At 31.7% G+C, this 19,341-nt stretch overlaps 2 protein-coding genes across 2 annotated transcripts in view; one reads left to right on the top strand and one right to left on the bottom strand.

The window, feature by feature from the left end:
* Nucleotides 1-1,299: 1,299 nt before the first annotated feature.
* LOC130614578 (craniofacial development protein 2-like) overlaps nucleotides 1,300-19,341 on the bottom strand; it is a 79,686-nt gene continuing 61,644 nt past the window's right edge. Inside the window, exon 2 of the mRNA XM_057436003.1 lies at nucleotides 1,300-1,555. The gene's annotated coding sequence lies outside the window, so the exon portion shown is untranslated. The remainder of the gene's footprint in view (nucleotides 1,556-19,341) is intronic.
* On the top strand, nucleotides 3,922-18,364 carry LOC130614576 (ribosome biogenesis protein bop1-like). The gene is made up of 24 exons (XM_057436001.1): nucleotides 3,922-4,032; nucleotides 4,153-4,305; nucleotides 4,542-4,760; nucleotides 8,295-8,405; nucleotides 8,692-8,732; nucleotides 9,042-9,159; nucleotides 10,131-10,232; nucleotides 10,451-10,552; nucleotides 10,669-10,717; nucleotides 10,812-10,864; nucleotides 11,388-11,549; nucleotides 11,847-11,927; nucleotides 12,003-12,072; nucleotides 12,192-12,324; nucleotides 12,566-12,663; nucleotides 12,925-13,010; nucleotides 13,136-13,196; nucleotides 14,380-14,429; nucleotides 14,545-14,619; nucleotides 15,092-15,194; nucleotides 16,467-16,551; nucleotides 17,089-17,196; nucleotides 17,706-17,776; nucleotides 18,213-18,364. The coding sequence occupies exons 1-24, from the start codon at nucleotides 3,985-3,987 to the stop codon at nucleotides 18,293-18,295; spliced, it is 2,262 nt and encodes a 753-aa protein (XP_057291984.1). The 5' UTR covers nucleotides 3,922-3,984; the 3' UTR covers nucleotides 18,296-18,364.

Here is a 19,341-nt window from a genome sequence, read left to right as displayed (position 1 = left end):
AAAGATTCAAATGTTACATAACTGATAAACATCGTTTTTAGTTTTCTTTGTTATGTTTTCATTAGATAACATCATCATCATCATCATTCTCAACTTAACGTCCGTTTTCCATGCTAGCATGGGTTGGACGGGGTATATTAATGACTCTCTTCCAATCTGATCTAGACTGTGTTCGATCTAAACTCAACTTCCTATGTATCAAGTCTGTCCTTATAACCTCCAGCCAAGTCTTTCTCGATCTGCCCTAGGAACTATCAAGTCCCTACACTTTCTCACCCAATTATCGCCCTTCGTTCTTTCCAAGTGCCCCAGGCAATTCAATCTTCTTATCTGGATAACATCATTAATTCTACGGAGACTTAGCCTGCCTCTTAGCTCATCTGAACTCTTTCTGTCTCTCAGACTGGCGTTACACATCCACCTAACCATTCTCATATCATTTCTTTCTAAACGGTCAAGATCTTCCTGCTTCACTGCCCATGTCTCACTACCGTACAACATAACACTTCTTACACAGGCCTCATACAACCTACCTTTTACCTCAATTAACAGGACTCTGCTAGTCAACAAAGGAAGTAACTCTCTGAACTTTTTCCAAGCAGAACCTATCCTGCAAGTAACACTCCTTCCAACACCCCCTTCACTGCCCAACATATCACCTAAGTAACAGAAGTTCTCAACTATCTCTAACGAGCCACTGTTGTATATCATTAAAGCTGGAAATACTTCATTCTCTATAATCTCACCTTTGCAACGCTTGCATACAAACTGAATGTCAACTCTTAACCTTCCACTAATACTACTGCACTTCTTATGTACCCAATGCTTACAAGTCTGACAAAAAATTGAGTTACTACCAACCCCTTTCCTGCAAACTCCACAAGGCCACTTTCCAACTACAAGGTCACACTTGGCTGCAATGCTACTAATCATGACTTTAGACTTTGCTGTGTTTACCTTTAGCCCTTTCTCTTCTAGTCCTTTCTTCCACTTTTCAAACTTTTCAACTAATTCTTCCATTGACTCTGCTATGAGAACCAAATCATCTGCATACAATAACTCCCATGGACAACCTGTTCTGAACTCCATCAACAGCGCTTCTAAGACTAGAACAAACAACAAAGGACTAAGTACAGAACCCTGATGTACACCAACATTTACACTAAATTCATCACTAAGTGAATTGTTAATCCTGACACAACTTCTAGCATTGCTGTACATAGACTGTACCATCGTAACTAGCCACTTATCCACACCTAATTTTCTCATAGCCCACCAAATAACTTTACGTGGCACTGAAATCAAAAGCTTTCTCTAAATCTACAAAGGCAAAATAGAGATTCTTTTTCTTTCCTAAATACTTTTCCTGAAGCTGTTTGAGTAAAAATATTGCATCTGTAGTGCCACTCCCTGGAACAGAACCAAATTGCATCTTATCTATATCAATTCTTTCTCTAAGTAACTTATCAATCACCCTTTCAATAACTTTCATTACTTGATCAACCAACTTCAAACCTCTATAGTTACCCCTTTCTAATTCACTATTACACTCGACCTTAATGTCTCTCAATAAAACCTACGCGCTGTCACTTAGTTTTTTTTATCGCCGCCTTTCGTTCTTAAATTTTTAAAATGGGATCTGAAAAAAGCATTTCTATCGCCGTTCTTCGTTCTTGAACTTTTAAAATGTGATCTCAAAAAGCCTTTTTATTGCTGCTTTTAGTTCTTAAACTTTTAAAATGCGATCTAACAAAGCATTTCTATCACCGTTCTTTGTTCGTAAATTTCTAAAAAAACATTTCTATCGCTGCATTTCGTTCTTAAATTATTTAAAATGCGATCTAAAAAAGCATTTTTATCGCCGCATTTTGTTCTTAAATTTTTAAAATGCGATCTAAAAGAGCTTTTCTATCGCCGTTCTTCGTTCTTAAACTTTTAAAATGCGATCTCAAAAAGCTTTTCTATCGCCGTTCATTGTTCTTAAATTTTTAAAATGCGATCTAAAAAAGCATTTCCATCACCACATTTTCTTTTTAAATTTTCTAAAATGCGATCTAACGAAAAATTTCTATTGCCATTCTTTGTTTTTAAATTTTTAAAACGGGATCTTAAAAAGTATTTCTTTCGCCACTTTTCGTTCTTAAACTTTAAAGTGCTATTGCCGGTGATTTCTATCACCGTTCTTTGTTTTTAAATTTTTAAAGCGCGATCTAAAAAATATTTCTTTCACCGCTTTTTGTTCTTAAAATTTAAAAATACGATCTAACGAAGCTTTTCTATCACCATTCTTCGTTCTTAAATTTTTAAAACACGATCTAAAAAAGCATTTCTATCGCCGCTTTTCGTTCTTAAACTTTTAAAATGCGATATAGCGAAGCATTCCTATCACAAATTTTTTTAAACTCATACGAATTTAATTTAGAACTCACATAAATTTATTTTAAAACTTATTTGAATTTTATACGATTTTAGAAAACTTTCATAAGAATTCAATTATTGTATGGCAAAAGAAAATTTGTATCGCATATACGAATTTTGTTAATACGAAATGCTACAAATTTTGTATATGACCCCTAACAGTAATAGTTTTGTGCTCAATTCATATATTGCATTCATTCGTGTAAGATGTCTTTCGCAAAGTTCATTAAGGTAATGGCAATAAAGGAAAGATAAAAGGGCTTGCCACTTGCGGGAAAATGTTTCTTTAGTGCGTATGCAAAAGCTGACAGACTGTATATACTGTATTTTTTGAAATCACTAATGATCCTGAAATCTATTGAAATTTATAAATGAACGGAATTCTTTATTTCACCTCAACTGCTTTTGATTCTTTTTTACCAGAATTAAGATATATTTGATTGCTATATTTTATAACAAATTACAGCATTTAGCTTCAAAAGAACATTTTTTTGTCATTTCAGAATCTAATACAGTGATTTTTAAACATCGTAGATATATATATTCAGTCATTTTCTTGCCATTTCGGAACGAGATAATGGCGATTTTTAACCCTTTTACAATGTATTTTCTTTTTTACATAAGTACAACTATTCTGTGTGAAACAGGTAAAACTTAATATTTTTTTGTTGTTCCCATGTCGCTAATAAGTATATAACAAGATGCATGCGCTGCATAAACTATCTCAATGTCAATTACACATCACTGCAACAATATTTTTTTAATTTACTAACAGGGTCATTTCACAAAACCTAAAAATTGATTTACAACTGTTCCTGGGTAAGGGATATAATGCATGGCTATGATACTGATACTGCATGTGAAATTTTGAGGTCCCATACCTCTGAGAGCCTTAGGCCATTTCTCAAAACTACCGCTTAAAGATTCTTATGAAATCCTTATAATGGAGGAATTCATTAGGATTTTTCTTAGAATTTAGAGTCACAACACAACTTTATTTTGTTGAGAGGAATCATTTCTCAAAAAATAATCTAAAAAACTTTTGTATTTGTCACCAATAAATCATTTCGTGTTAATTCACCAGCTGTTAAAATGTTAAATTAAATATTTTTTTCAAGGCGTAATGGCTCAGTTGGCATCATAACATGAACCCAAAGGTTGTGGCTTCAGACCCACTTGATGCGATGTTTTCTAACAAAAAAATTTTGCACAAAAAAGCTCGTTGATGATGTTGCAATTGACCATTTGGGACATATAGTTACAAGTTGGAAACCAATACTATCCTTGTAGGCGAGATAGTAAACAATGGGCTTTGCAAAGTTTGTTTAAGTTTTTGTGCAAGACATTCTGTTGTTATAGAGATACAAAAATGGGTATTTAACAATTTGTTACCAATAGCAAAGAAAATTTAGGTGCTACTGAAAACTCATGCAAAGGTGATAACTATCCTGTATATGTAAAGTCAGATTTAAGCAGTGTATACTGTAGGTTTAATATCTGTGTGAAAATTCATTATCAAGTTTTTTTTATATTCTATATTTTTGTTGCTCACAAAAAGAAAAAAAAATGTCAAAAAGGAAGCAAAAAGAAAAAAACACGAAAATCAATGATGAGGTAAAACAAGTTATCTTTTAATTTGTTCTTTGTTAATGCTATGTGAATTGCTACACTTGTTTTTGTTCTTTAATATATTTGGCTTATTTTATTTAGTAATTGTATGCTTTTCTTTGTTAGCTCTCAATAAAAGAAATAGATGACAAGGATGATTTGAGTGATAGTGATGAAAGTGTTTACTCAGGACTTGAAGAAGAACAGGATTCTGAATCAGAAGAAGAAGAAATACAGTCCAGTGACGATGAAAATGGTGAAGAAGAACACATAACAAAAGTAAGAGCTTGATTTATGTTTTCTTTATATGACATAATATTTCATATGATACAAAAAAAGAAACAAGTCAATTTTGGTCCTATTTTGCAGGTAGATTGTATCTCAAATAATATTTTGCAACTACATAATTTCTTGAAATTGGTTAAAATATAAAAAAATATAAGGTAGACTGAAACCTGTTTAGGTCCCCTGAAAATTACACTTTACTAATTCCTACATCATATCCTACATTATAGGGTGAAGTCTCAGATAATAATGAGTTTAAAAATGACCAGGACAATAAAAGTGGTGATGAAGAAAGCAGTAGTGATACCAATGACGATGAAGATGATGAACTAAGTGTAAATTTGTTAAAAAATACAAACAATGATCTCGTTAACACAAGTATAAGAGATAAAGATCAAGTGATCAAATCAAAAGCACTTTTTGAAGATGTTGATACTTCAGATGAAGAGGTTTGTAAATGTGTCTTTCCATTAGTAAACATGCTTGGTTCCTTCATACGAGTGTATAAATTTTTTTATGCCAATCTTTTGTGAAGTAATCATGATTAAAAAAAAAAAAAAAGTGAAACCTTCATCAATTAAATGTTGTTTCAACATTGCTTTTTTGTATAAAAGGTTGATTATTTGTTAATTCTTGTATAAGGATCATTGGCTTGTATGGGCACAGATTTTAACTAGATGCTTTAATTCTTGTGTTTCACAACAGGAAAATCACATATTTGACTTTAATAAAAATCTGTAAATTTTGGCATTGGCATTTTGGCATTGTTTAGAGATACAAAAATTGCCTTTTTTAGGCAAATATGTCATATTTCCCTTTAATTCTCATTTAAATTCTTTTGTATACCAAGTATTTTAGTAAACTAGTTGATAAGCCCATGGAAAAAACACTTGGACAGAAGAACAATGTAAGATTGTGTATATAAAAATAAATTTTTTGTAACGCTACAGGTGGTCATTCAATTTTTGATTTATATAATTGGAAGTAATAAAATAATCATTAAATGACAAAAATCATAATGTTTCAAAGAAATAATAATGATGCTGATTTAACCAGTTTGTTCAATGGGGACTTTTTTATTATGAACTGGTGCCAGTAATGTATAGAACATAAAATGCTGATTAAAATATCGTATAAGATCTATCTAGTGTTTTCAATGAACGGTTAAGGAGATATAAGATATTGTAGAAATAATTATTTAACCCATTGTTGCTATTGTTTTACCTTTTAAACACTGATCAAGAAAATGTTTAGGATACTGTCCTTTTGATAAAAGCTTACATAGATATTCTTTTTTTTATACGTCATGATGTATCAAAAAACCTTTAAACTCCTCCATTCCAGAATGGAGTAAGGGACCCAGGTTTGGAAACTTGCACTATTTGGTCCCAGGTTGTCCCTAGTTACCCACAGTAAAAATGGACTGACATCACCACCCCATTTCCAAGTTTTTGGCTTGAAAGTTATAAGTGCATTGTGACGACTTCATTGATTTAAGGTTACTGTAAAGGAAACAAATTTTTTTTTGAGGTTTTTTGCCAAAAATTCATGACATAGAGAAAAAAAAAATTCACTTTCGAATGACAAATTTTATATTCCATAAAAATATTTGAAACATTCTTTTTTTCTAGAAAAAGCCTTTTCAGAGGTGTGTTAATCATTTGCGGCTTTGAGGAAATATGTGCAAAATGAGTTTAGCGTATTTTTTGTAAACATTATGCATGACATGGAACTCCCATATAAAAATATGCATAATAATATTTTTTAGATATCATATTTTCCCCGCGGGCTATAAGTTGATTTTTACGACTTCCACCATTGGTGCGGGTTATAATGTGGTGCGGGTAATGTGATAAGTTTTATATTTTCTGTCATTTATTGGGAAATTTAAAGTTTATACATTAAATGAAGAAAATAGTACCAACGCGATAAAATGTGTACATTAATATAAATCGATGCGCAATCCTATATCTACGTAATCTTACTTCAACTATGTGATTTAATTTTTTTCACTCAGTGAAATTGCTTTAACTTTCTATTGCTTGCCAGTGCCAATATTACAACCTCCCTCTGAAACACAATTCTGGAGATCATTTTTCTTTTGTGTTGAATATAATTCTAATATATTTATATCTTTGCAATCACATTGAGCACATTAAAATGATTTGCTTCTGGTAATAGAGCAATAGAGGAGGTATCATTTTTAGGTTAATTGACAGGTATTTCACAACCTAGTGCCCAGGACTTAATTTTCAATTCCTGTTAAAAATATTGAAAAATGTTAAAATTAAAGTATAGATAATAATTTTCTTTTTTATCTTCGCTACCTTCGAGCAAGAGGTGGCCACTAAAAATATCAAAAATAAATATAAAATACAATTAATAAGACACACAACTATCTCCTCTTCATTGCCGCCATTCATATTATCATGCACACTGTGATTGCTTAGATATAAATAGGTAACAAAATTCTATAAACATTAGAAAAGAACGTTCCGTACATCGCTGTTACAGACAATCAGTGATAATTATTATGTTGTTTATTTTTATGCCAAAAAAACTTTAATATACTAGTTTAGACACTTGGTTCTCGTGTTTGGTGTTCACAAGTTTAAACTTCCCCTACTTGTCTCCAGCATAAAAAAAACACGCACATTTTTAAAAAATGATTAGGGTAAGTAAAAATACGCTAAATTTTTTTCTTAACACGATGCGGGTTATGCAAAAGGTGCAGGTAAGTAAAACACATCGATTGAAATTTTTTATGCGGGTTATACAAAGGTTCGGGCTATCTAATAGCATCTAGTTTATAACTCACTAAGAAAGCTGAGCTGCGGGTTATACGATGTACGGGTTATATACCGGAAAATACGGTAGTTTACTTTCACCATCGATATATAAATACAAGTGTTGTTGTATAAAAAATCATTAAAAAAATCAAAGTTAAGGAGTATGCATATGAGAGCTGTCTCTTTTAACCCTGACTTCTGTCTATTAATAATTCTGAACACGTGCACACATATTCAGCATAAAGAAAAAGTTCGCACTTCTATCAGCTTTCTGCATACTTGGTTCACACATTTTTATAGCACCTACAAAAATCTTTAAAAACAAATATCTCGTTAGTAAATTTTTGCATACATGCCTTTACGTTTGTTGTCTCTTTTTCCGAAAGCTTTTGGGGAATGGAAAGCTGAATAAATTGTGCACAAAAAATTCCCAGATTTTTCTGTATAAATTACTGATTAGCGAATTATGAGGACAGAAAGAAAAAAATATGCATTTTTTCAAATGATTACATATAATTACAAATAATTTCATAACGACTTTATTCGAAAAAAATTCCGGGAACCTTTTTGAATTTAATTTATGCAGAATATAATGGTGCAAAAGCAAGAAGTCTGTGACCACGCATTCAGAAAAAGAAACCATTTTAAAACATAAGGTGAAAAAAAAGTAATGTGTGTTTATTTCATTATATTTTCTTTTTGGAAAATTAATATCTCACGAAAATAACACCATCAGATAGTCTTTCATCAAGCATTCAGAAACAAAAAAAATAAGAAAAATATAAAAGTATTGATAAATTATAAGGGTTTTTCTGAGACTACTCATCAAGTGAGTTTTTCTGTTACAGTATCCTTAAATAAAGAATGTTGTGATGATTAATTGTTGATTAACATGTAAGACAATCATTTTTTTAGCAACATCGAAACAATAAACACATCCATTTTGCTTGTTACAGACTCACAGCCAAATATACTTTTTTTTTGATGAAATGTCGCTATTTCTTTAACAACATTTTGGCATATACATATATTTTCTATATGAATATTTTGTATATACATCTATCTTTAACATATTTTGTACATTTCACAACACTGTTTTAATGCACAAACAGACAAATTGCGTTTACAAAAATCATTTTTAAAATATTCAATCATGTTTTGACCACATTAGAGCTGATTTTTTTTTGTCTTAAGGACATTCGTAACACTGTGGGAAATATACCTATGAAGTGGTATGATGAATATGATCATATTGGTTACAATTTATCTGGTTCAAAGATTATGAAAAAAATACAAGGAGATCAGGTACGTTGTGTATTATATGATGTTAATATTTATTTCCAGGAACACTCTAGGGCAATCTAAAATTATTCTTTCCTCAAAAACTTCGAGAACTTAGAGATTTGTCTCTTATTAAGTTGAAGTTATTCTTTTTTGCTTTTTTTTGCTTTCTTCAATGTTAGTATTTTTTATTTTCACCAGGAATGTTGCGGATGGTTAAAAAAATGTGTGTAATTTCAGATTTCCAACAGGTGTTTTATAGAATTTATTATCCAGTTAAGTTTTGGTATTTTAAGTGTTTTGTTTTTAGCTTGATGAATTTTTGGCTAAAATGGATGATCCAGATTATGGGTATGAATCATATATTTTATACATTCGATTACAAAAATAACCCTAATGGGATTGTATAAGGCCAATCTTTGTGATTACAACATAGGCCATAATTTTACTGCCCCTTGAGAGCCTACATTGGCGCTCTATAATTCTCTGCACTTTGTATGTTGTTAATTTAAGGTTCTTGGTTGTCTATAATCCTTTTTCATTAGAACTGTATATAATAAATTTAACATCAAAGACATTAATCTTTATGATAAGAAATTATAATGGTTCAACAAGTGCAAGGGTGGATTTCGTGATTTTCTGTGTTCTTCTCTTTATCAGGAGAACTGTATATGATAAACTTAACATGGAAGACATTAAACTTTCTGACGAAGAAATTGCTATCATTCAACGAGTGCAAGGTGGTCAATTTCCTGAGAAGGATTTTGATCAGTACGAGGTAAGTTCACTTGATTAATCAATATTTTCCTTTTTCTTTGTTTTACTATTGTTTTGTATTCTTTCGTTTTTGTTTAATGGAGATGTTTTCAGTTTTATCACACTCACATGCCTCCACACAAACCTTAAACAGATTTGTGCATGCTGTTTTCAGCTTTTAATTGCACATGTAAAACCAATGTCAGACATAAAAAGTTCATATTTCCAGGCAGACTAATTGAAGACTTTCACTCATCTGAACACTATAAAAGCAATTTTGGGCATGGGATTTGTCACACGCCTACAAAATATTATGTAACAATTTTATAATGCTATCTGAACTGGTAAAATGATCACTGGAACAACCAGGGTACTGAAAATTTCAGTTAAGATTTTATGGGGACAATTAAATTGTAATAGATTGGGACAGATTCTTTGCAGGCATAAAATGGTGGCTAAAAATATCAATATTATTACTTAAAACTTAACAATTGTATCTGAAAAAAGAAGGAAAAACAGCACTGTATTTTTTATTATTTTGTTAATCTTGCCAGTAGGTTTAAACAATCACTTTCGTTCTTCTTATTTAGGTTTTTCTATTATCCTCCATTTTTATCAGCTAGTGTATCGTTGTATTTGTCCATTCTATTAGATCGTCACTCCATTTTCTTTTTAGTCTACCAACTTTCTTCTTCCCCTCAACTGTTCCTAGCATATTACAGTTTTGATAAGTCGTTTGTTTTTCATACAACAGATCGAAGAGAGTACTGTATATATTATGCATAATAATGCATAAAAAAAACAGTAGAAACATCACCAAGTGCAAACATCTGTGTCTATAACAAACATCACCATACTTTAGTGCAAGACTCTGAACAGGCAAATTAGTGTAACTTTAACAAAAAGTACTTTCTTGCACTGATTTTTATACAGGATAAGATTTAATTAATTTGCATGCTTATTCAAACTAAGATTTGATCCATTCTTTTTCAGCCATATGTTGATTATTTTACTGGTGACAAAATGGTTCACCCAATTAAAGATAATCCAGCATCAAAGAGTAGTTTCATCCCTTCAAAGTGGGAACATAAGAGAGTAAGTATACTTTACTTTCCTGTGTTTTTTTTGTTGTTGTAGTATTTTTGTTACGTATATTCTTTTCTTGATGCGAAGTACATCTATAAATAATATAATATCCAGTGTATATTAATAAAACAAAGTTTAATTCTAAACCAACAAAATACGCAGCACTAGGTTGAGTGAATCAAAAGCATTTATATTTACTATTGTGTTGCAAAACTTCTTCCTTTTAGGTTATAAAAATTGTTCGTGCAATAAGAAATGGCTGGATCAAACCAAAACAAAGTTCTGATGGTAAACCAAAGTATTATTTACTGTGGGGAAAAGACGATGTTGTAAGTGCGTTTTTAAAATTGTGATCATGAACAAAAACCATTCTTAGCCTCCCAGAAGTATAAATAATATTCATTTGTAAGCTCTTTTAAAATGCACTGTTTGTCTTTTTTTTTAGTCAAATAGCCATCCCATGCATTGGCCTGCACCAAAACTAAAATTACCTGGTATGTGCGAAGTATTTAAAACCAGACGTTTTTTATTAAATCTATGTGACCATTATGTCTATTCAACATAACTTCAACTCGTTCATATTATTAGGTCACGAGGAATCTTATAATCCACCACCTGAGTATCTGCCAACAGATGAAGAAGTAGGTTTTGGCTATACTTTATTAATGGACATTCAAATCTTCAACACATTGTGTTGCTGCCAATAAAAGTTAGCAGCTTAGGCCCTTAGTCCAAGTTTTAGTTTGTTTTTAAGCTGTAGTGTTATTATAAACTGTGCAGAAGGCCTCCTAATTTAACCACTTTAATTTAGTTTGTCATTATATCTATGTCATTAGTGCAAAACTGTTAGGCTTTATCAAGCTAAAATTTTGGATAAATATAACTTTTACTTAGAGTGATTAGGAAGGCATTTTGCAAAGTAATATTTGTTTCAGTTACTTCTACTAAGATTTAACTTGGTAGGACATGCTAGGACATTTATTTCGCTTGATCATTTGTTAATCGTAGGTAAGTTTAGATTTAGTGAGCTGGATTCAATTGTATTAATGACTGTATTAATCATTTGTTTACAAATTACAAAAGGACTAAATACATTATCCAGTTACTTGTACTGTCTTTCATGTAATTTAACATCCATGATAATAACCTTATGTTATATTGTAGAGATCAGCTTGGGAAGCGTTGGATGCGGAAGATAGACCTCAAAATTTCCTTTCTAAAAAATATGATGCCTTAAGAAAAGTGCCTGGATATTCAAATTTTATTCAAGAAAAGTTTGAAAGATGTCTAGATTTGTATTTGTGTCCACGACAAAGAAAAATTAGGGTAAGGTTTTAGAGCTACTTAATTTCAAATGCTTTTAGGATAAGCAAAAAAAATTTAGGTGGTGAGTGCTTGTGTTTTTATAACATTGAGAATTGTCAACCTGCTGTATAGTGTTTTTCAAATTATTGTGACGTTACACATAAACAAATAAACTGCACACTAGTAACATAAGATTTAGATTGTGTCTTGTTGTGTTACAATGCTAATATTATTCTGTACATTTTTTTTATCTTAGTGTCAAAACATTCTAATTCGGTATACACACAATATGTACAATAAGACTTGCTTCGTTTTTAGCTACAAGTAGATCCAGAAGATTTGATACCAAAGCTTCCACGCCCTAAAGATTTGCAACCATTCCCAACAACAGAATCTCTTGTATGGAGGTTTATTTTTTCTGTTACACTGATATTCATTTATCACGTATTAATTTCTATGGAAATCTTGATCTAGATTTACAAAGGACACGAAGAGGATGTTAGATGCATTTCTGTTGACTCTTCTGGACAATGGCTCGCTTCAGGTATGCTTAGTTGCCTTAAAAGAAGGCTTTGTACTACGTATTTTTAATTGAACTGATTACAAATGTTTGCTGTTACTGTACATGTAATTCCATATTAAATACACTTGCAATAACCATAGGAAGTTCTGATAACACAATTCGTTTCTGGGAAGTATCAACTGGTCGTTGCATGAAAACAATAAAAGTTGATGGTACAGTCAACAGTCTACAGTGGAATCCGTTGGAAACAGCTCCAATTGTTGCAGCCGCTGTGTAAGTGTTTGTTTATGTCCCTTATATTTTTATTTGTCTCGTTTATTTTGATTTATCTTATTTGTTTTTTAATTGTCTTGCTTATCCCTATTTGTCTTTGTCTCTGTCCCTATTTTTGTGCCACTTACTGTTTGTTTACGGTCTTATTTTATTTTTGTTTGCCTTGCTTTATCTAACTTATCTCGCTTATTTTTGTGCCATGTACTGTTTGTTTACAAGTTAAAATTGCTTTCTTTTTTAGAGACAATATAGTCTTAATCATAAATCCTAGTCTTGGTGATAAGCTGCTTTGTAAAAATATTGATAATCAAGTTAATTCATTTGAACAAGATGAGCAAGGCAAGTTCACCTACCTGAAAGGTTTTGTTGCTGTTGTTTTGTTGTTGCATGCATTTTTGTATGAAATAGTTCCTAATTTCCTCATTCTTTTAATCAAATTTATGCATGGTGTATTTGGTATCTATTTTTCAGATAAAAACTCAGGTATCTATCCCAGCAGATATAGGAAACACTAAAATACATTCTCTATTTAATGTAGTTTAGGAGAATCAAAGTAACTTCCTTACAGTTTTTAAATTTAACGCATTCCATGTATCTTAGGAAATGACAACAATTTAGTAAAATGGCATACAGCCTCAAAAGAAGAATATAAAAATTGTATCAGATTAAAGATTGAACATCAAAAGGTTTGCAATATTTGAATATTCCGAAGAAAATTATGTGGGTTTGAAGTGAAATGATATTTTTATATTTTAGTTTAACTTCTGGATTATACATTAATGTTCACTCTAAGTTTTTATATTTCGTGCAGGCAATCAAACAAGTTACTTGGCATTTAAAAGGAGATTATTTTGCAACTTTATTGCCTGCAGGTAGGTGAAAAGTGGAAACCAATTTATCAATGTCTGCAGTGAAAATCATTTTTATATACTGTTGAAATAAACTTCATGAACAACTGCAGCATTTAGGGGAGTTCATTTCAAATTGAAGACATTTAACTGTGGTATATATCAGATCCTGGTATAGTTTACGGAAATAGCAAAACGCTGTTTCTTTGTTTAGTAGTGTGATTCATAAAGAGTAAGTTAATGACACACTACTTTGTTTGCATTTACATGTTCTTCATATGCAAAGACTGTACACATGAAGTTTGGTACTTATGCAGAAAATACCAATGTTGATGTTTTAAAAAGAGGGAAACTTCAACGTTGTTTGATGGTGTTCACTTGTTAGTACTAAATAAAATTAGTCGACTGTGAATATTCACCTTTTTTCTATAGCTAGCTAAGGTAGCTAACTAAATAACTAAATTTTCGACAACAAAGTCTTTTTTAGTTTTTCTGTTGTAATTAATTTTGTAGGAACCGCCATTGCTTTAATATTTAAAAAAATGCAAATATATTTTCGAGTTTTGAGAATTTAGCGATTCAAAGTTAAAACAGCCTTTAAAACTAGCCTTTAAAAAACTAAATCGAACTAGACTTCAAAAATTACTAAAAGGCTATACACATTTTCCATTTTCCAGTTACTTGTATGTCTTTCTGTACTGTAAATACATTGTTGCTTCATACAGCAACAATTATTCACTTTTATTATAAAGTATTACTAAGAAAACCAAACAAATGTGCCTTTGGAGCCCTTGCATGTAACTGGATGGTTAAAAATCTTATAATAATTATCATCCAAACATACAGCTAATGTTTTGTAATCTTTATATTGTGGTGCCCTTAAACTATTTTAAATTCAATTTTGATTTCCTCCCTTGTACTACTTATTGCATTTTTTTGCATTGTCTCCAGTTCCAAGTCATATTTTTAGCTAACCGTTCAGTTTAGATGAGTCGCTTTCACAATGCTGACCAATACTATGGACAACGTTAGGTAGTCTTACGTAATGAAGTCCGTCTGTATATATAGCAAAAAATAGTCTGTAATAATTACTTGTAACCCCAAACGAATGTTATGCTGATAGGTTTTTTAGGGCAAGAATTTCTGTATCAAATTTGTTGTAGAAAACTCCCAATTTTCTGCATCTTACACACATTTTCTTATTTAGCGGAAAGTAAAGCAGTACTCATCCATCAATTTTCTAAACGAAAAAGTCAGGTAGGTATATCCTTTTATGCATGCTACATTCTCTGCATAATTAGCATAATTTTCTACCTGTATTGTTTTAACTAGCTACCCATAGATGTTACTAATAGCAACGATTTTTTTCTAGTGTCCATTTAAAAAATCGAAAGGTCAAATACAGTGTGTCAAGTTTCATCCTAAAAGACCTTTCTTTTTTGTTGCAGTAAGTTGTGACTTCGTATTGTATGCTTTATTTCACCCTAAATTATTTTTTAAAGTGCGCGTGACCCTGTAAGTAATTATTCCAGTTCATCTGTGGCAAACCTAAAATATCCGAAATAACCTAAACTTTGGACCAAAAATAAACAATTCTCCTAAAATGTCCTGATCATGTTGTCAAAATAAAGTAACACGAACGCTTTATTATTCATACTTTTTATTTTCTCCTAAAATATTTTTAAAATGTTCAAACAACTTTTTTTGTACGCTTTTACTGTGTTTTTGTTTTTAAATCGTGACCTCAAAAGCCTAAAATCTCAGGAAATCTAAAATTGCAAAATTTTAAATGTGGCCACCTTTAACCCCAACCTTTTAAACCCGATATTTAACTCGGAGACCACCACCACTAATATGCACACACGTTTTTCAGGCCTTGGTGTATGATTTAAAAAAACTCACGTTTGATCTTATTTTAGACGCAACGGTACGTGAGAGTGTATAACCTACAAAAACAAGAACTAACGAAAAAACTCATGTCTGGCGTGAAATGGATTTCAAGTATGGATGTCCATCCGCAGGGTAAACAAGTTTGATTTTTTCCTTTAAATTTTTATACCTGTTTTTTTATATAATAATGTAATAAGTAATATAAGTAACTAGCTGGTGGTCCATGAAAAAATCCCCGAGGTTGCGCGTCTCGCTACTTGCGGTAGCATTTTGCGTGACAAACAGTCGTATACAGATATTATAACAATGACTAGTTGTTAACCCGTGGGAAAATCCACGGCTTCGCCCGTGCTTTATATATTGCATTTCGTATTGCCGTAACACGACTTCTTGTCTCGCGCACAAACAGACGCAATACAGCTATTATTAAAGAAACTAGCCGGGGTGAGTCACAAGTCAAGCTAGCTAGGTAGCTGGCCTTCAAAATCTTCATTCTTAGCCAAAAATCCTAAAATGCTGTACGTAAAAAACTATTTTTCTTAACATTGAAAACAAACAGAAAACAAATAATAAAGTTTTCAGAAGATAAGAAAATTAACCAGGCCTACAAACCTCCCACACACTGACCTGACCACACATTTCACATGACCATTTTTAAAATCAAAATGGTCTTTATTCATTCATTAAGCCGCGAAAATGTTGGATTGTTATTTTAAGAGTCAAAATGGCCTTCGTTTATTCAGCCGCGAAAATATATTGGATTGTTTTTTTTTAAGCAAAAATCTTGGATTCATTCTGGTCGCGAAAATCTTGGATTCTTTTTTAAAGAATCAGCGTCGTGATTGTTGTACTACGCGCAAGCGATCAAAACAAAGTCGGTAAAAATATATCGCTTTTGGTATTGGTGTGCATTTTAAAAATTTCGTGTTTCCGCAACGGGACACGGCTTTCGCGGACACACAGACAGACGACGGCTATTATTAAAGAGACTTGTCGTTAACCCGTGGAAAAATTCAAGTGCTCGCCCGTTTTTAAATATACATTATTTTGTGTGCCCGTTGCACGACATGCTAGTTGTATTATCGGCGTGTGTAGTAAGCACATTGCGCGTAGTGTAGTGGATTTGTTGTAACTTGCAATTTTGGCGATGGTGGATGGCGTCCTGCCGATATAATGTAACTAACTAATTAACGTTGCATGTAATACAAGTCTAACTTTATCACATCCGTGTTTTATGTTAACTATGTATTTGAGATTATAACGATTATTAATGATAACGAAACAATTTTTTTATCACGATCTTTGATAAAATTCCAAATTTAGAAATGACTGCGTATGATAAGAAGATCTTAATTGCGATGAAAGTATTTCTTAGTTTTTTATTTAATTGTTGCTTTTTTGTAGGTGACAATATTATAATTGGTAGCTACGATAAACGTTTGTGTTGGTTTGATATGGATTTATCTTCCAAACCCTACAAAACGCTCAGGTATTTCTTCTTTAATATTCGAACTTAGTATATAAGATTTTAACTGATTTCTCCACTGATTTTAGTGCTTACATTTGAGTCAGATATTTACGACTTCAGTCATCGCAATTTTAGTCGAGTTTATTTGACTTAGTTACGCAAAATTAAGTATTTGCGATTTCGGAATATTGCGGCTTTAGTTGAGTATTGGTAATTCAAATTGTGTTCTTTTTCCGCAAACCGTATTGCCTTGAAAGTTAACTGTAATAAACTGTAATAACTGTAATACTTGCTGGCACTTATTGCTTATAGCGTTTTTTGTCGTATTTTTTTTTTCAACCAAGAAGAGTTGTGTATATAATCTTATTTTATCTTCTTGTAATAAATGTCGATTTTACTACTGTATAATTAGCGTATTACATCAAAAATAACAAAAAAAGAAAATATGATGGGTCGGTATGACGGATATGTAACGGGTCGGTGTGACGGATATGTGACGGGTCGGTGTGACAGATATGTGATTGGTTTTTATCTTTTGTTTAATTTTCTTTATTTCAGACATCATAAAAAAGCTTTACGTCAAGTTGCATATCATCGTTGTTATCCACTATTCGCGTCAGCTAGTGATGACGGAAATGTCATTGTTTGTCATGGTACTGTGTACAGGTATGTCAGCGGTGAAATTATTCCGTGATACTAGGCGACGTACGAATAAGAAAAACAATTACCGTAAATCCTTGATTAACCACCCCTTCGATCAACTGCTGCCTAAATAAGTACCCTTTCTGTTCTTTATAAGAGGTGTTCTATGAATTTTTAGTCAAAACTACTTGCAGTAGTTAGTAGGATAACCAAAAGAGCAGATATAAACAAAGTTTGTTCTTTATTTCATTTTCTGCAGTTTTTCGTTTTCATTTGAATTGCCTTGGATTCTAAATAAGTCCCTGTTTCTTGGAAAATACGCTATGTATAATAAATTAATAAGCCCCTCCCTCCGCTCTAATAAGCACTCCCACTTACAGAAGATTAACAACTTAAAAATTCCCAGGGCACTTGATCGACAATATACGGTATACAGGATTCTCAATAATGTGAAATTTTGTGTTGAATATGGACATTTCCATAAAAAAAATTATAAAATTTACTGATTGTTTCTTCTTTTTTCAATCTTTCAGTGACCTGATGCAAAATCCACTTATTGTTCCGTTAAAAATATTACGCGGTCACAAGATTACGAAAGAACTTGGTAAGTTTCCTTTCGATTCCCTCGACGATGTTGTGTAGTCATCTGTTTCTACATTCCGCTGTAACATAAGTTAATCACAACTTAGCGTCTATGCAAGTGTTGTAGCTACATACTTAAACCAAATACTAAAAGATTGTTAGCAACATATACCTTGGGAATTTCATTTCTCGCGTGGGAAAATTGAAGCATAATGAAAATTGATTTCTGCTCGTTAAAGGAAAACTCTAAGCTTTTGCGCTATTAGGGGGAAATGCAAAGAGTTCCTTTGCTTAAACACTTTCAAAAATAGCGAAAGTTTTGGGGTGTAACAATTTTAAAACACCCCGAAAATGAGAAAAAATGTTAAATCAAAATAAAGTGAAACATAAAAAATGAGAAAACTATCTTTTAAATGGTTAGCTAGAAATCCTCCTTGATAAATACTTCTTTTTTGTAGGTGCGATTGACTGTGTGTTTCATCCACATCAACCATGGATATTCACTGCTGGTGCAGACAAAACAATACGTTTATTTACCTGAATGTGTATCAAATAGCACTGAAAATATATTTTAATGAAACAAGGTTGTATTTCGTAAATGTGTTACTAACTGCGTTTGTATTTCTTATCCCATTTCTCATATAGACCTATTTCAATATCGCCTTTTTATGATTAGCCGTGGTGGCAAAAAATCAAAACATTGCATGAAAACGAGGTTAGTTTAGATAAAGTTCAGGACGCAAAGTTGTTTACTAGCTGTACTGAACTTAGTTATCAACAAATGTTGGTTTTATAATTTCCAACTGCCATATTGAAAGGATCGTAGCAGATAAAAGTATATTGAGGGTATTAGTAGTTATATGTGACAAAAATTGTGAATAATATTGATATTGAGTGTGTATTTATGGCAACTTTAATGTTAGCTAGCTATAGCTAGCTAGCCAACAAACTTCTTGTTTCTTACTCCTACAAAAAGTTTATATATTCTATACTGTAAGTTATAAATGTTGACCTAGTGTACTGAAACTTCATATAACTTTTGTAATTATAATTTATATATATTAAAATTATATAGGTTATAATTATTTTCCTAAAAAAAGTTACCAAGCTTTTCATCCTACTAGGTAGAGATTATGTATATAGGATGTTATAGCTAGCTATCCACACACAGATGATGTGGTGTACAGCTATGTATTGTTATTATTGTCACACTCCCCTGCTAATATGCTTTAACCATTGCGTTTAGTATACATTACTAATAAACATATTTTTGGCTCAACCCAGTGTACTTAGTAATCACAATTTTTTTTATTTTTTCGATTTGTATTTTCAGGTTCATATTAGTATTGTAGGTTTATCACTCCTTGAAAAATATTTAGTAGGTATAGTGTTGCTCTCTTCTCTAAGAAAATAAGTTCAAGGTTCTTCTTTGTGGAATTAACTTGACAGAGCAAGGTTAAGCAAGGTTAAGAAATCTTCCTCATCCTCCCCCCCTCAAAAAAAAATAAATAAATCAAGAAATGCCTTTTTATTATTATTTGATTAAAGAAAATAGTTTTCTGTATAAAAAATCTATTTCCCTCTTAC

The sequence above is a fragment of the Hydractinia symbiolongicarpus genome, chromosome 11 (assembly GCF_029227915.1).
Source record: "Hydractinia symbiolongicarpus strain clone_291-10 chromosome 11, HSymV2.1, whole genome shotgun sequence".
Lineage (NCBI taxonomy): Eukaryota > Metazoa > Cnidaria > Hydrozoa > Anthoathecata > Hydractiniidae > Hydractinia > Hydractinia symbiolongicarpus.
This window is presented reverse-complemented; position numbering and strand designations above follow the sequence as displayed.

What these genes read in the sequence shown, in the direction of transcription:
- LOC130614576 (XM_057436001.1), top strand. Translation starts at nt 3,985, where the DNA reads ATGTCAAAAAGGAAGCAAAAAGAAAAAAACACGAAAATCAATGATGAG. An exon ending in ATGGATGATCCAGATTATGG is followed by an intron (nt 8,733 to 9,041) that starts GTATGAATCATA and finishes TCTCTTTATCAG; the next exon opens with GAGAACTGTATATGATAAAC. An exon ending in TGCAACTTTATTGCCTGCAG is followed by an intron (nt 13,197 to 14,379) that starts GTAGGTGAAAAG and finishes TTTCTTATTTAG; the next exon opens with CGGAAAGTAAAGCAGTACTC.